At 48.4% G+C, this 23596-nt stretch overlaps 8 protein-coding genes across 8 annotated transcripts; 7 read left to right on the forward strand and 1 right to left on the reverse strand.

The window, feature by feature from the left end:
• Positions 1-3282: 3282 nt before the first annotated feature.
• Positions 3283-3476, forward strand: ASPBRDRAFT_40454 (uncharacterized protein). The gene has a single exon (XM_067624358.1). The coding sequence runs from the start codon at positions 3291-3293 to the stop codon at positions 3468-3470; it is 180 nt and encodes a 59-aa protein (XP_067482429.1). The 5' UTR covers positions 3283-3290; the 3' UTR covers positions 3471-3476.
• Positions 3477-4378: 902 nt separating this feature from the next.
• On the forward strand, positions 4379-6219 carry sreA (siderophore transcription factor SreA; the record flags this gene model as incomplete). Its single annotated transcript, XM_067617343.1, has 3 exons — positions 4379-4704; positions 4773-5311; positions 5387-6219. The coding sequence occupies 3 exons, from the start codon at positions 4379-4381 to the stop codon at positions 6217-6219; spliced, it is 1698 nt and encodes a 565-aa protein (XP_067482430.1).
• Positions 6220-8151: 1932 nt separating this feature from the next.
• On the reverse strand, positions 8152-10427 carry ASPBRDRAFT_172932 (PTH11-like integral membrane protein). The gene is made up of 6 exons (XM_067619735.1): positions 9802-10427; positions 9697-9733; positions 9576-9643; positions 9145-9518; positions 9023-9090; positions 8152-8965 (listed from the first exon to the last, which is right to left on the reverse strand). Exons 1-6 carry the CDS (start codon positions 9994-9996, stop codon positions 8577-8579), a joined length of 1131 nt encoding a protein of 376 aa, XP_067482431.1. The 5' UTR covers positions 9997-10427; the 3' UTR covers positions 8152-8576.
• Positions 10428-10621: 194 nt separating this feature from the next.
• On the forward strand, positions 10622-11066 carry ASPBRDRAFT_53128 (uncharacterized protein; the record flags this gene model as incomplete). The annotated part of the gene is made up of 2 exons (XM_067627010.1): positions 10622-10803; positions 10925-11066. The coding sequence occupies 2 exons, from the start codon at positions 10622-10624 to the stop codon at positions 11064-11066; spliced, it is 324 nt and encodes a 107-aa protein (XP_067482432.1).
• A 143-nt stretch (positions 11067-11209) lies between these two features.
• Positions 11210-11761, forward strand: ASPBRDRAFT_479220 (uncharacterized protein). The gene has a single exon (XM_067625981.1). It carries the CDS (start codon positions 11301-11303, stop codon positions 11670-11672), a length of 372 nt encoding a protein of 123 aa, XP_067482433.1. The 5' UTR covers positions 11210-11300; the 3' UTR covers positions 11673-11761.
• A 3496-nt stretch (positions 11762-15257) lies between these two features.
• Positions 15258-16562, forward strand: ASPBRDRAFT_479255 (oxidoreductase, short chain dehydrogenase/reductase family). Its single transcript, XM_067625983.1, has 4 exons — positions 15258-15777; positions 15834-16143; positions 16200-16255; positions 16334-16562. Exons 1-4 carry the CDS (start codon positions 15341-15343, stop codon positions 16467-16469), a joined length of 939 nt encoding a protein of 312 aa, XP_067482434.1. The 5' UTR covers positions 15258-15340; the 3' UTR covers positions 16470-16562.
• An 876-nt stretch (positions 16563-17438) lies between these two features.
• ASPBRDRAFT_172939 (isocyanide synthase family protein) lies at positions 17439-19442 on the forward strand (the record flags this gene model as incomplete). Its single annotated transcript, XM_067619736.1, has 5 exons — positions 17439-17742; positions 17800-18185; positions 18272-18706; positions 18797-18906; positions 18971-19442. The coding sequence occupies 5 exons, from the start codon at positions 17439-17441 to the stop codon at positions 19440-19442; spliced, it is 1707 nt and encodes a 568-aa protein (XP_067482435.1).
• An 85-nt stretch (positions 19443-19527) lies between these two features.
• On the forward strand, positions 19528-20053 carry ASPBRDRAFT_479301 (uncharacterized protein). The gene has a single exon (XM_067625984.1). The coding sequence runs from the start codon at positions 19613-19615 to the stop codon at positions 19886-19888; it is 276 nt and encodes a 91-aa protein (XP_067482436.1). The 5' UTR covers positions 19528-19612; the 3' UTR covers positions 19889-20053.
• The last annotated feature ends 3543 nt before the right edge of the window (positions 20054-23596 follow it).

Raw genomic sequence — 23596 nt, forward strand, 5'->3', positions numbered from 1 at the left:
AGCTACCCATGTGGGACGAGAACACGCGATCTCGTCCTTTTCCGACGACAATCACCATGAACAGCCCCATGCTGGCATGTGTGGGTAAAGTTATCTGATCCGGCTTGCCGCTCAGGCAACATGCACACTACTCGACTAGCTCGATCAAGTCCAGAAGCTAAGCCACCATCCCACGGCCTCCCCACATGTAGAAAAAAGACCAAGGGGTCACCGGCATCAAAGGGGAAAGATAGCTCGGGCAAACCTGCTCCATAGGACCGGTTGGAACCACAAGCACGAGTGGTTCGGCAGACTCTTCCGATGCTAGACTTCGGAGATGGCGATACCCCAGCTCGGAGATAAGTAATTTCATAGATATGTTACAATTACAAATGGAGCTCCTTCATCCTATCCAGGCCGACTGATTATCAAGATGGGGCCGTGGTGTGTTCGTTTCCGGATGCGGTAAACCTCTGCGCCGTCCCACTCAGGTCACGGGCTGCGGTTTCGGCTTTTCTTCACTTGTTGAGAAGACGCCGCGCCCCCAATCTTCTTTCTTTGCTTTGGGTAACGTTTGTTGAGGCTTATGATTCTTCGTTAAATTCTCTTTTTGACATATAGATGCTTATCAACGATTGAGCAAATCCACATTTCCTGGCTTAAACCGACCCCCACTAGTCCAGACAAAAACGCTAGACAATAGAACCTCACACATAGCCAGCCTATCACCGCACTGCAGCTGTCATTGCCCTTTTTCTTCCTCCACTATTCTAACGCGCATGATCAACCTAATCGTAGCGTGAGCCGTTACTCCCGAGCCCCGACACCCAGTCAAAATCATCGCTTCGTTTCAAAGAGCCCGGTCCCCAGCTATAGTGCCAAGCCCTTTCCCAACTGCCAAGCCCCCCGCCAAGAAATCGATATCGAGTTATCAATCAACGGATCCGATCCAGAATCAGCCTTACCTTGCGAGAGGGCTCGCTCCCTTCTCTTCAATTGCGCCTCGAAAGCAACAACAGCCAAACATTCGTATACGTACACTCTAAGCGGACACGCTCAGACAACGGTACACTTTGTTATGTTTCAAACGAATCACATTCATTTCCGGCCCTATCCGGATTCATTTTTTTTACTTTGCGTAAGTATTCACGCAAACCTCGACGATGAATTTCCCATTTCGTACGTAGGCTAAATGATTATGCGTGGTGGTTGTCACATCACACACACACTTATGCACTTTGCAGACTAAGAAGACAAATCTCCCCTACAAGTATCTACTGAAGTAGGACTAGTTTTCTTTTTTAGTTATCCCGAAGGTGCGGAACTTCCGCGCGTTGGAACCCCCGAGTCGGTGTAGGGCGGCAAATTAAAATCCGTGTTGATGAGGGGGTGTGGGTGTAGGGGGAAAAAGAAAAGGGGAAAAATCAGAAAGAAAAAAAAAAAAAAGGGCAAATGTGTCGAAACCTAAAAGGTCGACGCAGGTTGCCGATTTTAGCGTTATTGGCAAGGGAAGTTTAACCGGTATAGTAGCGTAGGAGTACGTAGTCTACGGAGTGCTAGTAATGTGATCATATCATATCCATCTCACATCATATCATATCATATCATATCGTATCATTTTGTGTGTCGGGTTCGGGGGGAGGCGAGGGTGGTCAGGTTATCGGTGTCATACATCACGCCACGATCAACTAAGGAGAGGGGAGGGGAGGGGGGTCAGGGTGGTGTGCTAGTGGCGTTTGATTAAGTTGATGCTGTTGGTTGATCAGTACGACCTTCCTAAATTGATGGATAGGTCGGATGAGTCGGCTGGGCTTTTTTGGGTGTTTGATTGTAACAGTACGGAGTAATGGCGATGGATTTAGGGATGGTTACCGGTAGTATCTCCGTAGACTACTCCGTAGATAGTACTCTGTAGTCAGAAATAGATTATTTCCGAAAGTTGAGAGCCAAAATAAGCGACCGTTTCGATAAGGAGGTCGGGATTTGGCTATTTTTGGCCCCTCATCTCCTTCTTCACTATCCAATCATCCAATTATTGTGAATGTTACCTATCAGATCCATCTGGTGGGCATGCTTAGAAGAGTGGGAACAAAACAAAAAGAGGCGTGTCAGACTGTCAGAAAGTCAAACGCAGCTGCGCCTTGCGCCTGGCGCCTTGTGACAGCCAGTGTCGGAAGGTTTATGAAAAGTCTAGAAGAGGATGGTCTACATACGCCAAAGCGAATCGGCAATCCGAAAGAAGAAAGGATTCAGGCAAAAGGTACTTTGTTGTTGTTGTTGAATGTTGTTGTCAGTTGGGTGGGTAAGAATCCAATCACATGAGCGAGATAGATCAAACCGGGCTTTTCGTCAGCCGCGTCGGAGAGATAACAACCTTTTCCGGGCGTGCTTAGGCAGTAGCCTTACGGGCTTACACCATATAACTATCCCAAATAGGTGACCAGTGGGACTTTCGGGCTCATCTTATGCAGTTTGGCCACCTAGTCCCAACAGCTAGCACCACTAGGGCGGTGCTTCGTTATGGCCGACTACCGAACGAAAGAGTGCATAGTGTGACTATCGGAGCGGAGCATGGAAGCTTGGGATATCGTGATAGAATCTCCGAAGCAGCCAATGTGGTTGCCTAGAATGCCGCTGACTGAAACGTCAGGGTTTGGTTCGCCAATGATAGGCTGATGAATAACGCTTATTCGTGAACGGACACGCTACGGACGATTCGGGAAGGCGCAGTGCCCCTTAGACCCAGTACACTAAACCCCAATAGGAATCGGTGGAGCCCGGGAGATTCGATCTGGGGAGGCCGTAGGCAAATTGGATGAGAATTGGCCAGCAAAGAGGGAAAAAAGGGTGAGGGAACTGCGCGACCGAGCTCTCACACGCAAAAATTCTCTGTCCACCCTCCTTAGCGGATGGAAAAAAAGAAGAGAAATGAAGTTTAAAGACCTTTCAAACTTTTCTTGTATCAAACTATCGGTTTAGACCTACAGATTGCAGAGTAGGAAAAAGCAAAACCCTGACGAGAAAAAGGAAAAGGAATAGCCCCGGTCGTAGATCCCCCTGGGAGATCGATAACAAAAGGGCTGCCTGATAAGCAAAAAGACCATATTGCTGGGAAAGTTGACAGACCGACAGAGCACGCGAAGAAGCGAAGGGAGGAAAAAGGAATTTTTAAAATAAGAAAAAGAATACGAAAACCCAGACGTCTCCCCCCAAAAGGGAAAAAGAGAGTTGCTTTAAAAATATTCGATTGGAAAAAAACAGACCGAGAGGCGTGTTGGTAAGTAATCTGGTACTTTCTATTTGCCCGTCTCATGACAGAACCGTCCGAAAAGGGTCTGGCCCGTGGTTATCAGCGTTCGGTCACCCTCACCTTCATCATCATCATCACCACCATCCATCACTTCCTGCTTCTATTATCAATCTCTTCCTCGGCTTTCTCGCCTTCTTGCTCATTCACCACACTCTCCACCAAACCGCTCAGCCCCCCCTAATTCCACTCTCCCTTTCCTTCTTCTCATCCCCCTTTCATCAACATCCTCTACTCTCTCTCTCTCTCACCCCTCATCATATCTGATCCGACATTCCATCCGTCTTGTTTGATCGCCCTATTACCGCCGATCTTTCTTGTCCTGTCGCCGCTGTCCTCCCCTTCCACCAAACAACGATCGATCTATCCATTCATCCCATCTCTCCAGACCCTTCCCTCTCGAGCCTCCTCCATTCCTGTACTTTTCTTTTTCTCCTTTGCCTCCCTCCCCAATCCATTCGCGATCTGTCTACCTCTATTGGATCTCTTGTTTCTTTTTTTAACCCTTTCCTCACCTGTTCATCCGCACCAGTACTCCGGGGCACACTATCCGTTACGACTGGATCGCCACTCAGACCATCCCATCCTGGATTGGCCAACATCCGGGCATTTCGTGGCAGATCTGTTGTCCATCAATACAGTTTGACTGCTGCTTACTGATCTCTGCCTTTTTAACTTTACGATCGCTCAACTTTTCCGAGAACCCCCTATCTCCTAGTACGCTTGGGTCACCGTCAGGGATCAGTGTTCTGTCGTCTCTCCGGCTCCGCCTGGTTGGCTCTGGGAGTTTCACTAGCTGCAGTTACCTGCCTCTCAGTCAGGCTGTTGTTAGACTTTTCTTTTCTTTTTCTTTCCCTTCCCCCCCTGCACTGTCATCTTGACCGACTTTTGACTTTGTGATACGATACATTACTTGCCCCCCCCCGACTGTGGTGCGACGTACCTTCACGACCAAGCCCTCTCCTTAGTTCGACGACGCTTTTATCTTGAGTGGTTCGCTCTACTCTCGGAGGTGCCTTGAACTGAGGGCCTTGTCGCTGGGAGATAGAGAAGGAAAGCGAGTAATTTTCTGCGGGCGTTTTTGTGTTGGCAATGCTAGCATCAATCTCCCAGATGGAGACGGTGCGATCGCTCCCTCGAAATCCGGATATGGTTGCGCGGCATCCATCAGCGGAGGACTTGGACGCTGCTCAGCAGCTGATCTCGTCTGCCCAGGCTGGTCGAGAACACCTTGTCGACCGTAATCGTGACGATGATGCGGCTCGAGGCTACGATGCCTACGATACAAAACATACGCCCACCCCTTATGATTCTGAACGGCCTACGCTGCCGTCGACCGAATCTGCTTCGAATCCGCTAGCAGAAAGGACATCACCCAAGTCTCAGAAGGACACTTCCTTTCTAGGACATTCCTGCAGGTGTGTGTTTTCTTGGGCTTTCTCTAGTTTGTTACCTGTGCGGTACTGACTTCTTTGGTAACCCTTAGTAACTGTGGAACAAAAAGCACTCCGCTATGGCGACGATCACCGACCGGAGCGATGATTTGCAATGCCTGTGGACTGTATTTGAAAGCACGGAATGTTGCCCGGCCCACAAAGCGGAATCGTATACAGACCAGCACGGAACCTGTCCAACCCCAACCGTCGCAGCAACAGCAAGCGTCGATAGCACCCCAGCATGATGCACACACTCATAGCGAAGGAGGCTGTCATGGCTCCAAAGGATCTTGCCCCGGCGGGGGCAACTGTAACGGCACAGGAGGCGCTGAGGGGTGTGATGGTTGCCCAGCTTACAACAACCGTGTGTACAAGTCCTCTGCCCGAGGCACGGTGCCAGTGCACGCTTGGGGTCGACCCGCCAATCCAGATAGCGAAAAGCCTCTGCCAGCACAGGAAGCGGACGTCGCCGGGAAAAGTGGTGCGTCGGCCGAGGGAAATATGTTGGTATCGTGTCAGAATTGTGGAACTACTGTGACCCCGCTTTGGCGACGAGACGAGAATGGCCATCCGATCTGCAATGCGTGTGGTATGTTTCTTTTTTTTTCTTTATCTCGGGAAAATCAGAACGAGCCCTGAAGCGGCTAACAACATTCCCATTTAGGTCTATATTACAAGCTCCACGGGTGCTATCGCCCCACCACAATGAAGAAGACCATCATCAAGCGGCGAAAACGCGTTGTGCCGGCGCTGCGGGAACACTCCCCGACTGCTGCCACGCAGTCGTCGAATGGCTCGTCTGCGTCGCCCGAGGCGTCCCCAGCGACGTTGGCTCGCGTCCACGACGATCACTACCGCTACTACAGCTCTGAGCCGGTGGATCACTATGGACCGATGTCTGGAGACAGGATTTCACCGGCCGCGCCCAAGCAATTTGGCTTTGCACCCCCGCCTGTCGATTTTACCGGATTTAGTTCCGGCCCCGTCTCCTTACCGCACCATCCCCCGCCACCAAGATTGTTAGAGCCGGATCGCATCAACGCCCCAAGCCACTCTCCGGTGTCTCAGTTTGGTCGGCGGTCTCTGTCGCCAAATCCCTCGGGTAATCCCAAGAAACGCACCCTTGCAGAAACCGCGTCATCAGCAGAAGCGATGTCTATCCCGACCACTTTGGAGAACGGGTCCAACCAACTTCCTCCGATCATGTCTTCCGTTAATCCTTCCCCTCCTGCCCGCCTCAGTTCCATTTCTTCTCTCCTCAACCCCAACAGCCATGACGAATCGCGCCTAGATCCCTCCCTCGCTGCTCTTAGCCGTCAGCACCATCCATCTCACCAAGCTCCTCTCGCTCCCCCTCCCTCACAGTTGTTGCCCGGTGTGTCGGAGTTCGACAACATTAGGGAAGAGCGTCGCTTAAAGTTGCAACGAGAAGCGGAAGAAATGAGAGAGATGCTGCGAGCCAAGGAGCGAGAATTAGCGGAACTAGGACAACAATGATCATGGATCTAATTGTCTAAGGACTTCGTGTGTGCTGCTATCGCTCTTCCTTTTACTCTTTTCACCAATCACATATTTGGCGCAGACTTTTTTCTGACGAGATACCACTTGCAACACGATGAGTTTCACGGGACTTGTGCACTATTAAGGGAAAAAAAAGTTCTCTATATCTCTTTTTTTTTTCTTTTCTTTGGGTTTAATTTGTTTGAAGCGCTGGCGGGATAAGCGATTACAAAAAAGAAAGACACTACGGAGGCTTGTTGTGTGACAGTTTTATTTTCTCTTCTTTTCTCTCACACTCTCCCCTTCACCTTGTTTGACTGTGTACCGGCGGACGGATGTGTGGACAAGGCTATTAATCACGGGATAACAGGGGTGAGACGACTGTGTTTGTAGGGCCATGGAATAACTGAATAGATTTCGGTAATATGGGACTTATCAAGATCAAATGATGACTTGTAAATTGATCCAAGTAGATTAGTTCACTAAGATCTCCGCTTGATCGAACCTGTAGCGAGCGATTGATTGATTATCTCTGAGCCCCATTAATCAATTTTATCTCTCAACCACAGATTGAGATTGATTGATTGATTGATTGATAAGCTTAACTAGTTGCCAGATTTCCCTTTTAGATCGGTTCGGCCCGACCTCGGCTTTCCAGTACTCCAAATTCCTCATATGGGCTATTATTCTCATGTAATTCTTATTATTCGCAAACTGCAAGTAAGACTAACACACACACACACACACACACACACACACATACCTACCTTACCCCTCACTGCAAAGGATTGAGGATCCCCTTCCTGATTGTTTTCATTACCGCGAGAATTTAGTCGGTCACTGTCATGTCATGCCATGTGTAATACATACTGATTACAGCAGAATATTAACCACTATGTACAGAGTAGTCACTTTGAGCGGATCATACAATTTATGATTATTTCCATGTGTGGTTTGATGTGCTGAGGGTAGTATTTATGTTAGCTATGTGATTATTGCTATTTTGGTAGGGCGCTCTAGTACCTTACCTACCTACTGTCTTGTTCTAATCTCTTTTTTCTTTTACCATATCTACCCTTCAATGTGGTGGAAATAGGTCCCATGTTTTAGCAATTGTTGGTCAGTTAGTTGAGTGTAGCTAGTGTGCAGCTAACCTAGTAGCTACTATCTCGGTTAAATTGGAATCGTTTACTAAGTGCGATTATCATTCTGGTTCAAGGATTTTCAGACTGAATTGTAATAAAGTAAAGCTTAGTTGTTCTGGATGTGTCAAGGGGATTTCTGTTATGTGCTGTACTATCTGTTGATTTTCTTGGGTTAAAGAGTGGGTTAGTTAGTATACTTACTCGGAAAAGTGGTGTGAACAGGACATGAGAGGGGAAAAAAAAAAGAAAAAACCCATTAGATGAAAGAGAAGAACAGAATGACTATACAGAAACAATCCTCAACGCATTAGGATTGTGCTACATAGTGGTAGGGAGGGATTGCTACTGCAAGAATTTAGGATCTCACATTTCACCTGCAAGCTTATGAATGTGCGCGTTCTGAGTCTATTGACTCAGAACCCTAGTTCTTTTACCAGATGGCCGAGTGGTACAAATCCGGAGAATTCACTCCTAAAGCGCACTAGGAGCGGATTCTGACAGCTACTCGACCAATGTGTGTATGTTTTGAAAATGGCTGGCCTCACTACCGTATCGTTTAATGAAAATACTATCTAACTATCCATCGTGCTGTAAAAAGAGGGGCAGATGGAGAGGTTCTAGATCTGGCGAAAACACTATAGTTGAAATATGATATGATGTGATGCGATTGATAAGATTACGATTAGGGGAGATTATGATCGTATGAGAATTATTAATCTAAGATTTGGGTGGGCAGATAGATTGGCACACACTCCCCTAGGGAGCGGGATTCTATTTATCCGGGCGCTAAGTTAGTCTTATTAGTATTTGGTTCTCTCTCTATCCACATCTATCAGTGATTATTAGATTTTTGATGTACAGAATTTGATGAGGAACTCATTGGATGAGTGAAAGAAGGGGAAATGTACATAGAATTGAGAAAAGAAGAAGAGGATTCAGCTTGTTGCATGGTCATAAAGTCGTTGATGATTAGACGTGCGCAAAATGAGAAAAATGTACACGAAGGTGCATGGATAGGTAAGTATGTGTGAAACAAAGCGCAGATATGGGATATCAATCAGAGTCCAAAGTGAAAAAAAAAAGAGGGGGTAGTTGAAGATGCAGTGTCATATATCATGCATCGTGGTATCAGAAGAAAGTAAGTTCGTGAGTATTTGGGGATTAATGAGTGTGCTTGAATTCAGGAAAAGGCTGGAGACAGGATAATCATCAAACATCTACGACTAGTCGACGCTGACTGGTCGACTCGTCGTTGTGTCTCGATGACTCCTGAACCATTGTTGTCGTTGTGACTGCGATTCCGTCTAGCGTGCCATCGTGGTTCGCTTCGCCGGACTTGACGTCGATTGTGTACATGCCGTAGTCGCGGTCCTGGGAGTAGAGCTCGGCCTTTTGCCGGTGCGAGCGCGCGGTCATCCGAGTGGCGGTCATGCGACTGGCTGACATGGTGGGGTTGCGGGTGTAGCGGTTGTAGCTGTTGGTCGAGAGGAAGCGAGGGAAGATGCGACTGACGAGTGGACGAAGGAATGGTAGGGAGGCGCAGATGATGGCGACGTTGCACTCAGCAGCGGTCCAATAGGCAGCGCCGACGTTGCTGTCTGTTTCGATTGTTAGTCTGAGCCCCAGGAGCAGAGAAACAAAGGAGGGCTACATACAAGATGTGTCGGAGCTTTGAGCTACACTTCTCAGACTGGACAAACGGAGGATACTGGTGATCACGACCCTGGAGTGTGGTGGTTAGCGTGCATTCGGCGAAACGGCGATCGCCATGACTTACAATCCACCGACAGCGAAGATACCCATAAGGGCGAATTTTTGCATGCGCGGAAGGTGCAATTGCGACAGAAGAGGCATCGGCAAGATCAACAATGTTGTGTCTGTGGCGATGTTCATCGATGCGTTGAAGAACCAGACTGCCTCAAAGCTAAGGCAGTAGCCGGAGATGTCGCGGTTCCAGAATTTGGCCACTGGGATACAGTTCAGGAAACCACTGACTACCGCCCATGTCCCGTAAGTAGCCACGATACCAAACACGATCCAGCAGGCAAGCCGGAAGCGACGGTCTGGGAAGATCCGAAGGTATTGGAAAAGAATGGAGAACTTGGTGAAAATCAAGCTGGCGTTATAGAAGGGGATAGCAGCCCAAAGTCGCTTCGCGAGAGACGATCAGTATGAGGTGAGGAGACCGATTATCATTGGGGGTGTTACCTTCAGTTGCTCTTTGACAACAACGTCAGACAAATCGGCGTCGTGTATTCCGAGACCGAAATGCACCTCTGTACCATGTAAGAGAAGTGTTATAGGAGGCTGGCGGATAATCGAAACTTACCAGCAGCAACAAGACCAAGATATGTGCATGCAAAGACCTACATACACCCAGTCAATCTCCTATACCTCCCCAGAAAAACTCAGATGCCCTAGTCAGGGTACGTACCAAAGAAATAAGGATCATGTAATCTTCACGGCCAGTCAATTTCATTAATCCAACTCGCGCATACATACGCATAGCGACGATGACGATTGAGATTCCGGTAAGCACGGCTGTCACTACCAGGGCTCGCTGTCCGCGAGCTGCACCATCACCGGTAGTCCGGGGAAGCAGCATGCTTCCCATCATTTCATTTAGCATGGCAAAGGAGTGGGCAGTTGAGTAGATAAGCGTTGCACAAAAGAGCGTGTGATTTGTGATGTAGAAGATAAAGCGTAGGTTGTGGTTATTGCATTGGTTTGGGGTCAATACGTCGATCTGCGTAGATGTACAGTCTCCAGGTTCTTGAACCTAGAGGCCGAAACGTGGTTTACCACATGGGTCCAATAGGTACCAACAAGCTTTCAGGAAAGGAATGTGTGGGCTAATGCCGACTCTTGTAGTAGGGTTGCTTTTTGAGATCCTGCACCGGGGTAAAAGAGAGAAAAGAAAAGTATCGGGGGTCCTGCTTTTAACAGTTCAGCGAATATCGCCCGAATAACCCCCGCAATAGCTCAAAGTTTGATAGTAGTTAATAGTGTGCGAAAGCCGCTAGACTGCTGGGGAGCCCTGGATGGAGAGTCAAAGCATACGTAGTAGACCATTTCAGCTCGGTGTTGCCCGGCACAGTGTGGCTACATGACCCGGACTCCTTCCAAATTGCAGTAATGATCTATGGCACTAAGCTGTCGGTCTCCACTGATGTCGTGGGCAGACGGCAGAGTGGATGCGCTTGAAGGGGAGACATTAGTCAATCAAGACGGCGGCCTGTAGAGCGAGACCCAGAATGGCACCCAACGCCCTGTCACTGGAGTCTCTCTCCGATGGTCGATCCATGGGCCGCCACTGTGGTGTCTTGAGAACTTCCCTCCTGGAGTATAGTGCTTTTTGGACTTGGCTGGGACGGACTCGGCAATGTCCCTCCTACGGTACCGTTGATTCGGCTAGGTTGGCTCCACCAAGAAGAGGGTAGGTCGAACACAAAATGCTCATTTCAACCTTCTGGCTCGTGTATCCCCCGCTTATCTAGTGCCCTTCAGGGGCCGTAAGCAGAGTTCCCCCCGGGGTGCTGTAAGAAAAAATAGACCAGGATCAATAGCCACATGGAGAAACCTGGGTGGTTCTCTCAATCTGGCTTAGATGGTGTTGAAGAATGTTTAGCCACCAGTTTCAGAATGATGAGACTCGGCCACGACCGTGCTGGAGTGGATGACACCGGTGGAGGCACATAGGCCAAAAGCGGCATAGAATTCTTCTGGCGCTAGGTGGACTACAATGTGTATGGTATGATTCCGAGCATTCATTCGCTCGTCAATTTCTATCCTTTCCCTGCGAATAGGTCAGGATAAGAAAGGATCTGCCATTCAGCGTGGCGGTGGGTCCCCGAGCGAGGAGAAACACGAGATCTCTAGTCCAATGCCTTGCATGAACTAGTTCCGTTCTAGGATCCTGGTTTCTGGCTAACAATGGTTATTCGGGGCATCCAAGGCAACAGGGACATGGGATCATTCATAGCAGGGCAAGAGATGGCCATGATCAGTCCCCGGTTCGCGGAAGACCCCGGGTGGCTCCTCCCCGACAAAGTTACGCGCCTCGATAAAAGCGAATCCTGCATATTTAGATCATGGGTGGCCGCAAAGGAAGTCAACAACAGTTCGGGCAATCAGCTTCGCGGTGGAGCAGACTTTTCCTTAGCGTTCGCCGGATTTTCACAAATATCCTCTGCGTTCACCCTTTCTGGTCAAACGTGGACAACAGCAACCATGGTTTCTTACTTTCAATTCATCACTTGTCGGAGAATTCCTAGAACGATAGATCATTCTCTGCTCAGTGATTGATCGACAAATTTGGGGAAGTCTTTGACGTAGGCTCGAGTGCTCGATAGGCAGCGTGTCCGGGCACTGTGCGATAGTCCACGCAGGTCCCTGACATCTCGCAACCCTTGGGCGGTAAGCGACAACTACTAGTGGTCATAGTCTTCTGTTTCCGTTTTCTTCAATTGTAACCGTCGATCACATCATCCATAGAGCACGCCATGGTCGAAATTTGACCAAGGAGAATATTTGAAATTGCATGATGCGCCCGGCAATAGATGCGGTGCCACCTTCTGTAGGTGGAGGGAACACTGAGACCACAGATGCCTAAGGAAAAGGTGTAGTTGGAGGATATTAACTACTATTCCACATCGTAGCCTGTGTCGTGGGAGATATTGTCTAACTATTTCGCATGACTCGTGCCTCCAGGTTCGCCGAGGCCCTATCAGTGCAGGTCGCAAGCCAGCAGCCGTTGCCATGCTTGGCTGCATCAAGGCTGTGGACTCCGAGCTTGCATGTGGAGAATGTTGTATAATCCTCGCATCGAGTCTGCATACAGCAGGGGCGTGCTTCCCATTGTTGTCCCTCGTGGCTCAATAATTCATATGACATACATGATTCCGGGGGAATGGAACCCGAAGAGAATTCGGGGTTCGATTCGATAGTCTTACGGCTTTTGAAAAAAATTCTCATCCCAATTCAGCTGTGCGGCTGCGAGCATGTGGCTATGATCATCAATAGAAGATGGGTCCTTCATGCAGGTCCAAAGGGAATGGGAAGGGCGAGGCTGGATAGCGTCGCGCTATTGCTGCGCCGGGCAAGCTAAAAGCGGCAAAGGATGTCCACTACCAGCCAGTTGGTAGAGCGCCACTGAATAGTAAAAGAAGCGCATTCCTGGTCGATGTGAAATCCGCAGCGAAATGAGCGCTGCAGTGACCTCTTACGGAAGTTCGGAAGAGCTTCCCAGACGTTCTATTTGGTTTTCTCGTCATACATCCCGCTGACAAATTGTTTTATGGCTCTAAAGCTTGGTCTCAATAGCTGAAAGGATGTCTTGGAGCCTATGCTCGGTGGCGTTCCGTTCATTGGTGCAGAATAATGTGTGGATAGGTCCCCACTAGTTATGGTCCTCACGAAGCGCTTTTCCATGCAAAGCCCCGGGTGTTGCAAAAGGGGTAAATCTCGTTGCACGATAGATACCATGGGGTACGTGCAACGGGGGCGGATGGGGATGACGTGCAATTCCAATGCTTTGGTCTGAAGGATGCAGTCAAGGTGCGAAGATCGACAGACGAGGGAGGTGTCAACAATGGAATAGACCTGTGTCAAATGTCAATAATGTCATTCTGGCCCACGAAGATAGCCCGTCGAACTTTCCTGGAGTACAAGAACTTCTCATTGGCACAGATGTATTGACTCTGGGGCTTTAGGGGGACTGTCAAAAGCTAGCGATGATCGTCAGCCGGAGAGGGAAAAGGGAAAGAAGGCGCCGAAGCGGTCAGAGAGCGAGTGACCAGCCACTATCCCTGACGATCCACTGCCCCCATCTTCAACCCAAGCAATTGCCAGAACCTCGACACGGAGATAAGAGCATTTCAATAGTTTACTTCTTCTTGACTCCCTAAATCAAGGTCTCAAGGTCTAACAACTTTTGTCAAACGCCGCACGAGCATCGGAGTCACTTCCGAGCTCAAAGTCTACTTGCGTTGGCTGGAGAATAGTCCAGATTTCCTTGATTCTTGGAAGCCAACCTTAACCTCCCATAGACACTATCTTACAAATCATAATTCTTATTATAGGGCTGAGGATTCGAGAGACTACTCCGTACCACGTCGGATATGGATACCTGGTGTTGAACCCCTTGAGTTCCGAAGCCCGAACACCACGACTTCCGAATCTCGCAATCAACGTCCCCAGGAGCGCCGGCCATTCGTCGAACAAGGAATACTCCCCATAGGGTTAAATTTGGACTTATTTGCTTGGTACTGTGGTTGACTCCATACTGTATGCTCGCACTTCTTGTAAACTCAGGACACCATCATTCTTGATCTCCGTGCTCACATGAGCCCTTGTGGGTGCTATGGTAGTACAACTTCACTGATGGGAATCCACGAATGTGGCGGTGCCCATGTCGGATGATCCAAGGCGTTCGGCATCTCATACGTACGCAACAGCCATCGAGCGTACCTGACGCCTTCGAGGCACATGATCTTAAGGTTTGAAACCAGAGATGACGATCTCTTCGCTTGGAGTTTGCAGATCACTGAAGTCCGTGGTTTGTTCAAACTAGGTGTCTTGTCTTTCATCATAGTGGATGACCTGTACGGCCGCGGCTTGAACTCTCGAGCTTTTTGATAGCCCGTTCGGTACCACAGTAGTAGCGAACGATCGCCAGCACCAGACCAATACTGGAAACATGCACGTTGGAATATTCCATAAAAGATCTTCTGTTGCATGCGCCCCAGTGGCTTTAAAGGTATGCCGTCTCGCACTGATCCTTCTATGTCGAATTCATCAAAGCGACTAGGTAGGTTTCCCCACGGACCTGTGGCTTTGTACCCTTTGACGTCAGTTTCGTTGAAGTGAAAGCAATTAGTCCTAGTCAAACGCAGAATCGAATAACAACTGCTTCGTCTTTGTAATTTTGTCGACAGTTGTCCCAGACAAGTAGACGAAGACGTGAGCCAGCCGATTAAGCTAATTCTGCATGATCATGCGAGGTTACTCACCTACAAACGCGTGGAAGCCTTGGCGTGATCATGCGTTCTGAAAAAGCAAAACCTGCTATTCGGGGATCTTGTCCTCGTGGCCGGTCATTCTGCAGGCCCTAAGACAAAAACGTAGCTATCGTTGACCGTTAAGAGGTCAGGCTGCTAATGAAGTGCGTTTCTCATCCCCTTGACCATGGCATTGCCCGGTTCATTTTCGTATCTATTGCAGATATGATGAGTATGAATATTCTCTTTCTTCGAGGATTCCCCACTGTTAGATTTCGCCAATGGAAAACTACGTTCAGTTGTATGAGGGTACCTGCCCACAGCGTACCTGTTTGCGCTGGCGCCAACTTCAGGGAGAAGAGATTCTGCAAAAGCGATATAACATATCGTCGAGACACTATCAGCAGTGTCAGTTTGAATATTCGTATGAGTATAGCTGATGATTACTGCTTTCGTCAGACCTCGCGCACTGTACAAGATGGCATGCCGGGATGAGAAAAGCTCTGTCTCCCACAAAGAATGCCTTCCTCCTTCAATATCCTCGAGCTGTCGCTGTATGATGTCAATGGTAGTACTATTCGGTGTGTTTCCGACGTGCTCGGAAAATGAGCGAATTCAATTGATGGGCAAGTCACGTTTTGAGAGACATATATTGATAAACCTTGAAGGTCGGAGTGAAGGTACCCGTATGTTGATAAAGGATATAACAGCTTACTTGTGTATGGCAGCGGTATATTGTGTCGCAATGAGCTCTCCATCCCGGCAGGGGCAAGACAGCAGCCATCGGAAGCAAGTCCGACCGGCATAACCATCAGCCGAGCGAGCACGAAATGGTCTCGCCGGATCCCCGCACGCCATCCCGACCATCGGCCTGTGATTCATAAGAAACCACCAGCAGCCCCCCTGTCTTCTCGTCCGATTTTAAACACTTCCTTCTTTATTTGACCGTTATTGACGCCAGCTGATCGGCTCTTTATGCGGCTTTTCCAGGCGTGTCATACTACTATTAGATCCCTGCGACAGCTCTTCCCTTCATCCGGGATATTCTCCGCATCTGCCCCGCTTCCGTTTCGTGCTGCGATCAGGCCAGCATTCATCAAACGCACAATGGCGACCGCAATGGCAAAGCGTCTTGAAGGCAAGACAATCCTCGTGACTGGTGCATCTTCCGGTATTGGACGCAGTACTGCCAAGGAATTTGCTCGTACTTCTCCCAAGGACTTGAAGATCATCGTGACTGCTAGACGGATCGATTCTCTGCAGGAGCTGGCTAAGGAGATCAAGGAGGAAGTCGGTGAGGGCGTGAAGGTGTTGCCTGTACAGCTGGACGTGAGCAACCCGGAAGATATCAAGAACTTTGTGCCGTCTCTGCCCGAGGAATTCAAGGAGATCGATGTCTTGGTTAACAATGCGTGAGTCATGGCTTTGTCCAACCGTTGATTCCAAGCTCATGCTAAGAGAAATGCAGGGGCCTCGTTAAGGGTGTTGCCAAGGCCCCAGAAATCGAAGCTGAAGATATCAACATCATGTTTTCGACTAACGTTACTGGACTGATCAACATGACCCAGGCCATCCTTCCCATATTCAAGAAGAGAGCTGATGGTGGTCGAGGAGATATCATCAACATTGGCAGCATCGCTGGCCGCGAGGCTTATCCCGGTGGTAGTATTTACTGTGCCACGAAGGCGGCTGTCAGATCCTTTACCGATGCTCTGAGAAAGGAGCTTATCGCCACAAGAATCCGTATCATTGAGATCGATCCTGGCCAGGTTGAGACTGTAAGAACTCGCTTATGCCGATTACACGGCACTATCTAATGCATTCTCTCCAATAGGAATTCTCCGTCGTACGATTCTACGGTGACAAGGCAAAGGCAGATGCAGTTTATGCGTGAGGACCCCTATATGTTTCTCTCTGACAGCGAAGACCAAGGCACGTGGTCAAATACTGACAACACGGCTATTGCAGCGGCTGCGAGCCACTTACACCCGACGATATTGCTGAGGTGGTTGTATTTGCCGCCGGTCGGCGCGAGAATGTTGTGATTGCGGATACCTTGATCTTCCCTAGCCACCAGGTAAGTCAGATATCGCATGAGAACTAAAACAGCATAGCTGATGGCATCATCCCCTAGGCATCTCCGACCTCCATGCACCGCAAGGCTTAGTATATACGCATATATAGTTCGTGGAAATGTAGAAGCACTCGTTGGTCCAGCGACATTAGATCTGGTTGGGATTATGGTAGATTTAGAGAATATAGTCGAATAATCTTACATGACGAGACTATATGGATCCTCATAGAAGCCGTGTTGAATTAGCCTCGCTCTGTGAAGAAAATGACATGATGCTATCAATTCACCCGTTCATGCCAACTATGGCCCGATATATATCACGGCACTCCTATTCTGCCCTTGACTCTCTTGATACTACTAGTACAACTTACTAGTAAAGTGATGTAACGGTAACATTTCCTTTGCGACTCGAGGGGACAATCATCTGGAATATTCTTGTCAGCTAATTGTACAGCGATACATCAAGCTTTTTTATAGTACTTTCCTACTTTTTGACCTATCCCCTCTGTTGCTTGCACCGTCCTTCAGGCGACTCGAGTCGATGTGCCTTCACGGATATAGGCATCCTGAGAGTGATGACAACAAAAAGGACTGCACCTAGTTTGTCACCTTGAAAAAGAAAGTGGATGGTGATGGTACTGTTACCAGCTGGTTCCGGCGGGTAAACCCATTACTGCATCCGGCACAGTGCAATGTTGAGGCTAATGATTGACATCACGGCCCCCGAGCTGTTCAGTCCAAACTCAAGCAGAAAATCAGTTTGCATCGCTTAGTCGTCGTGTAGCCAGTGAAGCGAATTCTCAATTTCGTGTTATGTAGAAGTGATTTTCATCGCATCTTCTGAGATGTGCACAACACATCTTGCACATACTGCATATAAACTGCGCCGAAATGGGAGAACCACACGAATCGAACATCTTCCCTATGGCGTCGCCCAGCGTCCCAAAAGCTGCAGAAATGAAGCCCGAGGATGAAAGTCTGCTTAAGGCCTTCGAGGTTATGGAGATTATCGGTCGGTATCGTACCGCGGTGCCAGCAACTGCAAGAGACCGCACCGGCGAGGGAAACTTTCTATTTCTGAACACGATCTTCATCCAGATAAAGGCCAGACAGCCAATCCAAATGATCTTACCAGCTTTTCCATTCAAATCTCCTAATCGGGCAAACAAGACTTTGGGGAGCCTTCCCGACAAAGGCGAAGAGATTTGTCTCGCACACTTGAACGGACTCTGCGCTGCAATTAGTGACATTTATGAACATGGAGCAAAGCTCACCATTGCATCTGATGGCCTCGTGTATAACGGTAAGTTGAGAAGATGGTACTCATGCTTTTATATGCTAAGATGGGGACTGTCTGTAGATCTCCTGGGCGTGTCCGACAGAGATGTCTGGGAGTATAGCCATGCCCTGAGAGAAATGGTTGCTGAGAATAAGTACGATCATATCGAGTTCATCAGACTGCGCAACCTTCTCCATTGTTATGACGAGATTAAGCTTGATGGCGAGACGTACGAGAAATTTGCGCCGCTGTTTCGCCACGAGCTAATTGGCAAATACACACCGGTGGGATTCGACGCCGATGTAATGATCAAGTCAAATGAAGACATCTGCACCACGTATCGAGGATACATCAAGTTTTTAACTAAGGACTTGGAACATCTGTATGTAGACGATGGTTCTAAATCTCGCAAGTCGCACAAGAAGTACCTGGGGAGTGTTGCCAAAGCCATGATCGAACGAGGCGCGGTGAGTGGAATGATTCACCCAGAGCTTGGAAGCTAACAAAGCATACACAGCATTGAATGGTACTAACGCGTGTGGTCTTGCTGTAGGCTTTTGCAGAAGCCATCCAAAAGAACTATCCACGTTACGTCCGTCTTTCAATCCATCCATCAAATGGATTGATGAAGATCTCTATAAATGTTCTCCCCAGAACTTCAGCACCCGTCACGCCCTGGCACTCAGCACCCTGCTACACCGTTGATGGCCAGTTCATGTATGGTTGGCGCGAGGTTTTCGACGCAGACCCAGAATTTGAGTTGGTTTACAAAAACGGGCGTCCATGGTGCTACCGTTCCACGTCTGAACTGTATAACTGGTCATCGCCGGTAGCAGTCGATCCCATCTATCCCTGCGGTGTAATGGTTACTCCTGTCAATCCAACCTCGATCAGCCAGATAGACTTGAAGAAAGTCCAGGGTCTAGCACACGAGAACTCACCCGTTGTCCTTCGCGGATTCTCTGACACCCTCGATCATGAGCTGATTGTGCGCAAAGCTGAGGATATGAATGCTTCTCAACTTCTGATATCCGGTTTTGAATCCGAAAACGAAGTCCAAGGCAGTGACCCACAGAAGCTAGACAGCGGCATCTCGTCAGAGTGGCTGCCCTATGATGGGCCAACTGAGGTCATGAAGTACCAAGACGCCGACAACATCAAGCAGTTCCCGGTGTCCTCTTCATCCAAGTAAGCCATACCTGTTTCTCAAGCCTATTTATTTCCCACTCAAATAACATTCGCTCCCAAATAGATACCGACTCATCACTGCCACCGGTCCTGTCTCGGATAACGACAGATGCAGTCTCTTTTCCGCATCATCTCTACTTTTCGACCACCTCCCAGCCAGCTACACCATCGAGATGCTTCAGCAGCTCTGCTGGAATGTGTTGGGCTCCTCCAACGGCACTGAGACTATGGCCCAGCCCTTGGTTGTCCCGCACTTCTCGCATGGCCGACCCTGCTTCCGTTATCACCCGCTTCTCTCTCACAGCAATATCACCCTAGATCCCGATGTCTACGCCATAGAAGACATTTCACTCTCCGACTCAGCCAGACTGTGCAATGTTCTGAATCCCCTTCTCTACGACCGTAGAGTTTGCTATTGGCATACCTGGAAACAGGGAGACGTTCTTTTCTACGATACTTTCATGACCACACATACATGGGAGTCATCCGCAGGAGAACCAGGTCCTTTCAAGTTGTATGCACAATATCCATGCTGACTGATGGGGTGAGCCCTTGGGCATAACTAGTTATCTAGGGACTCATACAAATTGGTTCACTGATAATGGTTTCTAGTTCTTTTGAATACATCCATGCAAACGGGGATATAAAGTACCCAGAGAAGGATATGATATGATATGACATGATATGATGGCTTCCACCCTTACGAATGAATCTCTGCTTCAACTTATGTCGTCGCACGATAACCATGACTAGTTACCATTTGTTTTTCACATCTTTCCTTTTTCTTTCTTTCTTAATAAGTTACATACTTCATGATTTAATTTCTTCCCTTCTGGTTAAGGAGAATAGTGATCTGGGGACCTGTCCTAAATATGAAATACGAGAGCTAGTTAATACTCGAGCATATCCTCATAGCCATAATCCAATATTCGCAAAATATATCTCCCTGAAAGTTGGAAGATCTAGACACTGCAGTAGATAACTAGTAAAAATTAGTAGACAAATGCGAATAAATATACAATACTAGTTACTTACTAAAGGACAGAAAGATAAAAAGCACTATAGCCATAGTACATACTGTAAGCCTGTTGTTTGACCCGGGAAGTAACTATCTTTACATCCTAAGATGATATTTTCAACGACACTTTTTCCAATTGGGCACTATGACTACGGAGGTTCCTACCGCAGGTAATCTAAACAAAGATATTGTTAAATGTGTACGGCACGAGACAGACTTCAAAGCTCTAAGAATAAAGAGGAGATAAGAAGGAGCACAATGTACAGCTAAAAAAAAAAAAAGACACCTGCACAATGACTTTTCTTCAGGGAGAAGAACCGACAGCGGAGAACCCCGGCCGGCCGGCCGGCCCCCAAGCTTTAAGTAGTAAACTATCTAACCCTGCATATAACTATCATTGGGGGCCAAAAGGTACGGGAGAGTTATCTATGTACGACATCCTGCAGCGGACTAAATACCTAGTTAGGCCATATGATTTGCAACTTGCACTTGATAATTGGTCTTTCTTACGGTAGGTGTGCGGAGGTGAGCGTGATTTTGAAATTCATTTACCAGTTTCTACTGTAAGTACGTACTTACTCGTACTCCGTAGATAGTCGAATATATACATGGTAGGTAAATATCCGAGATCCGAATAGGGGGGAGGCAGCTCACCAAAGTAAAGTCGTAGCTATGACCCCCTGTGTGGCTCAGAGTTTGTGTCAGCCAAAAGTCAGTGTGATGGTTCAGTCTAAGCGACGCCTGTCTGTTCTTGGTACCCCGCAGATCATTCTGATATGCGCCAGTCATGGAACAAAGTTATTGTTGACGTTTGACGGTTTAGTTGGAGGCGTTGGATACGTCACGGAGGGGGTGGAACAAGCTGAGAGAGATTGACTGAACTGACCCCACCCAGTTATATGAACTTGGTGTCTTTAGGTAGATACAGTGTGGGTGGGACTTCTGCCTACAGTAGTCTGTATAATCTCTTTGCGATGGCTTGATGCTGCATGCCGTTTCTTGTCTGGCCACGTCATGGGAGTGGTGAATGCCTGTCATCTCGGGCTAGCAATCAAGTCATTCAAGTTTCGGTCTGGTTATCTGTTTGCTCGAAGATAAAAGCACACACACGTCGGAGGGCGGTGGGTATGTCTTCGTAGACGAATTAGTGCTCTGCCCGTTTGGTAGTTGATTGACGCAGGAGGATGTTTGATGATGGGTTGGGCACTTCAGGCACATGGACGAGGTCTGGAGTATGACTGGTACGATAGTCAGGTTAGGTGACAGGTACCGATCTCGGTCGCATGCCCGGACGACCCCGCCGTATCTTCGTTCCTGAAGCGGTCAGTTACCCAGCAGACTTGGGTGGCCCCCAAATTGAACCCATGGTCCTGTCAATGTGATGAGTCGGTAGGATGGAAGAGATTTCCGTGATCAGCAGTTGTCCGCAGAATCAGGCAATGTGACTTGGAGTAGGTGGCTTGGGTGCCATTGGCTTGAGAACACGGGTGGGTTTGGTTCACTCCAGAGTAGACTACTCGGTAGTTGAAGATGATAAGCAAGACGACCCCTTGAGGGAACTAATGAGAAGCGCATGTGGTGGGAAAGGATCAACGCACGACACTGCAGCAAGTAGTATTACGGCAGCAAGGGCAAAAACTCCCCAGCTGTAGCTGGGGATGCAAGGATGCAAAAATGTGTTCAGACTTCCGGGGTTAATAAAATTTGCGGGACGTCATCTTTTGACACTCGAGGGTATCATCGCTGATTACTCCGCTCATCACCGAAGGGGAGCAAGGAGTTGGTGTCGAATGTCGGCGCCTCATTCGCCAATCGCGATTGAGCAGCAACTTGGGCTAACTATGGGATCGGACGGTCTCACAGACCAATATATCACCTCTGGCAAAGTGGAGTCGTGGAGAACATCCTGAACTCGGCCTGGGGCTATCTTAGACTTCTTCTGGACTAGTCGAGCACAACTCCCTCCCCCTCAGGGACACAATTCCTTCCATGACGCTGTCGAAGCCCAAACGAGGCCAAACTCACTCATTATTTCGAATTATGATGTAACTCGCTGTGTCAAATCGGAGCTGTCATGTTGCATCTGTTAAGGCTGAGAATGGTTTCTACCCTTCTAGAAGGAAAACGGTTGCCGAACAGGACAAGGGACCGCGGGTGAATGATGCGCTCTCTAGTATTCACACATACACTTTCACACTCACCCTCCCTCATTTTTCTCTCGATGTGCCCACAGCCAGGCTCACGTCCGGTAGAGGTTCCTTTAGGGAACCAACCCCCCCGTTTTTCTATTAAAATGTAACGTCCAGGGCCGTTAGTTGAATGGATCGTTCCGAGTTTTGACTGACCCGGACGGGAACCTCATGATCAATGGGGGTTCGTTTGTTGCTTTTCTTACAGTGCTTGCGTAAGTAAGACTGCACCCTGGGACCGAAGGAGTTCACTTGTTCAAGGAACCGGAGCGGGACGCAGAGTCAAGAGAGGGCCGAATCCACCCAACCGGCCTCACGGTGATTGGCTTTGACTCCGGAAGCTATTCGTTCGTTTACTGTGTTGCGTAAAGTCACTAAAGTGAGCAGGGGAAAGGGACCCTCAGGGGGAAAGTTGGGATGGGGACACTGGACGATTTAGAAGCATTCACGACCGGCGCTAAAAAGTGGGTGGAGCTGGTGAAGATTAATCTGGGAGAGAAACGATGAATGGTCTCACCAGTCATGGAGTCAATCATCAAATGCATAGTTTACTAATTGCTGATAGAGTAGAAATTATATTACTTTGTGCAAGGCTAATGAAAAGCCACCATTTTATTGAGTGCTGCGGTGGTATTTGCTGGGACAGATTATCCATTTTAAAAATCAAGTCATCCTAACCAGATATTACTAGAGACCTAATTTATTTCTTCCCTATTTAACGCCAAATTCTTACGGTATTGGCTGTGACACTAGACCCAATGGATCATTAATCTTGGGTGGCCTGGGAATTCGATCCCCCCCGGCCCCTTTTTTCAGGCTACCTCACCATGCAACCATTTTCTTTCCCACCGACTGACTCAATTTTTTTCTTCCCTAGTAATCGCGGGCCTCCACTCCAGGATACCGTTGCAGTAGCCTATCGAAGGATGATCTGACTGGATGAAGGGAGGATTGACAGAACCATTCTGATTGTGATGGACTTCTATGTCTGGGGTAGTTACCTGGCACGGATTCGAGGCCTGGCTGTTCAGGTTCATATCTTGCGATCGGACGATTGAGGTTAATTATCGGCGGGTGGGCCAACCGGGACCAGTGAAATTAAACAGTTGGCTGGTTGGTTGAATCCACACGCGTCGCCGGTTAATGCCACACCCACACCCACATCTTCTTCTCTGTCTGTCTGTCTCGGTCTCTCTCCCTCTTCCTCCCCCCTTTCAATTCGGTCCTCACAGTTTTTGCCATTAACCGGAGCAACCCATAAGACCAGAAGTAGTGGCAGTAGCAGCAGTAGTAGTCAGATACGACTAGTAGTTAGTTAGTTAGTACTCCGTACTTTAACCGATAACTCCTGCATCAGGAGGATTATCATATCATTAGTGATTGTGGTAAGATTAATTCTGGCGAACCTTCGAATCCCCTTCCTTCCAATCAGCAGCCGCATCATATCAATTTCTCCATGGAAGTGCGTTCTTTTCACATCGTC

This window comes from Aspergillus brasiliensis, assembly GCF_001889945.1.
Source record: "Aspergillus brasiliensis CBS 101740 unplaced genomic scaffold ASPBRscaffold_3, whole genome shotgun sequence".
Taxonomy (NCBI): Eukaryota; Fungi; Ascomycota; class Eurotiomycetes; order Eurotiales; family Aspergillaceae; genus Aspergillus; species Aspergillus brasiliensis.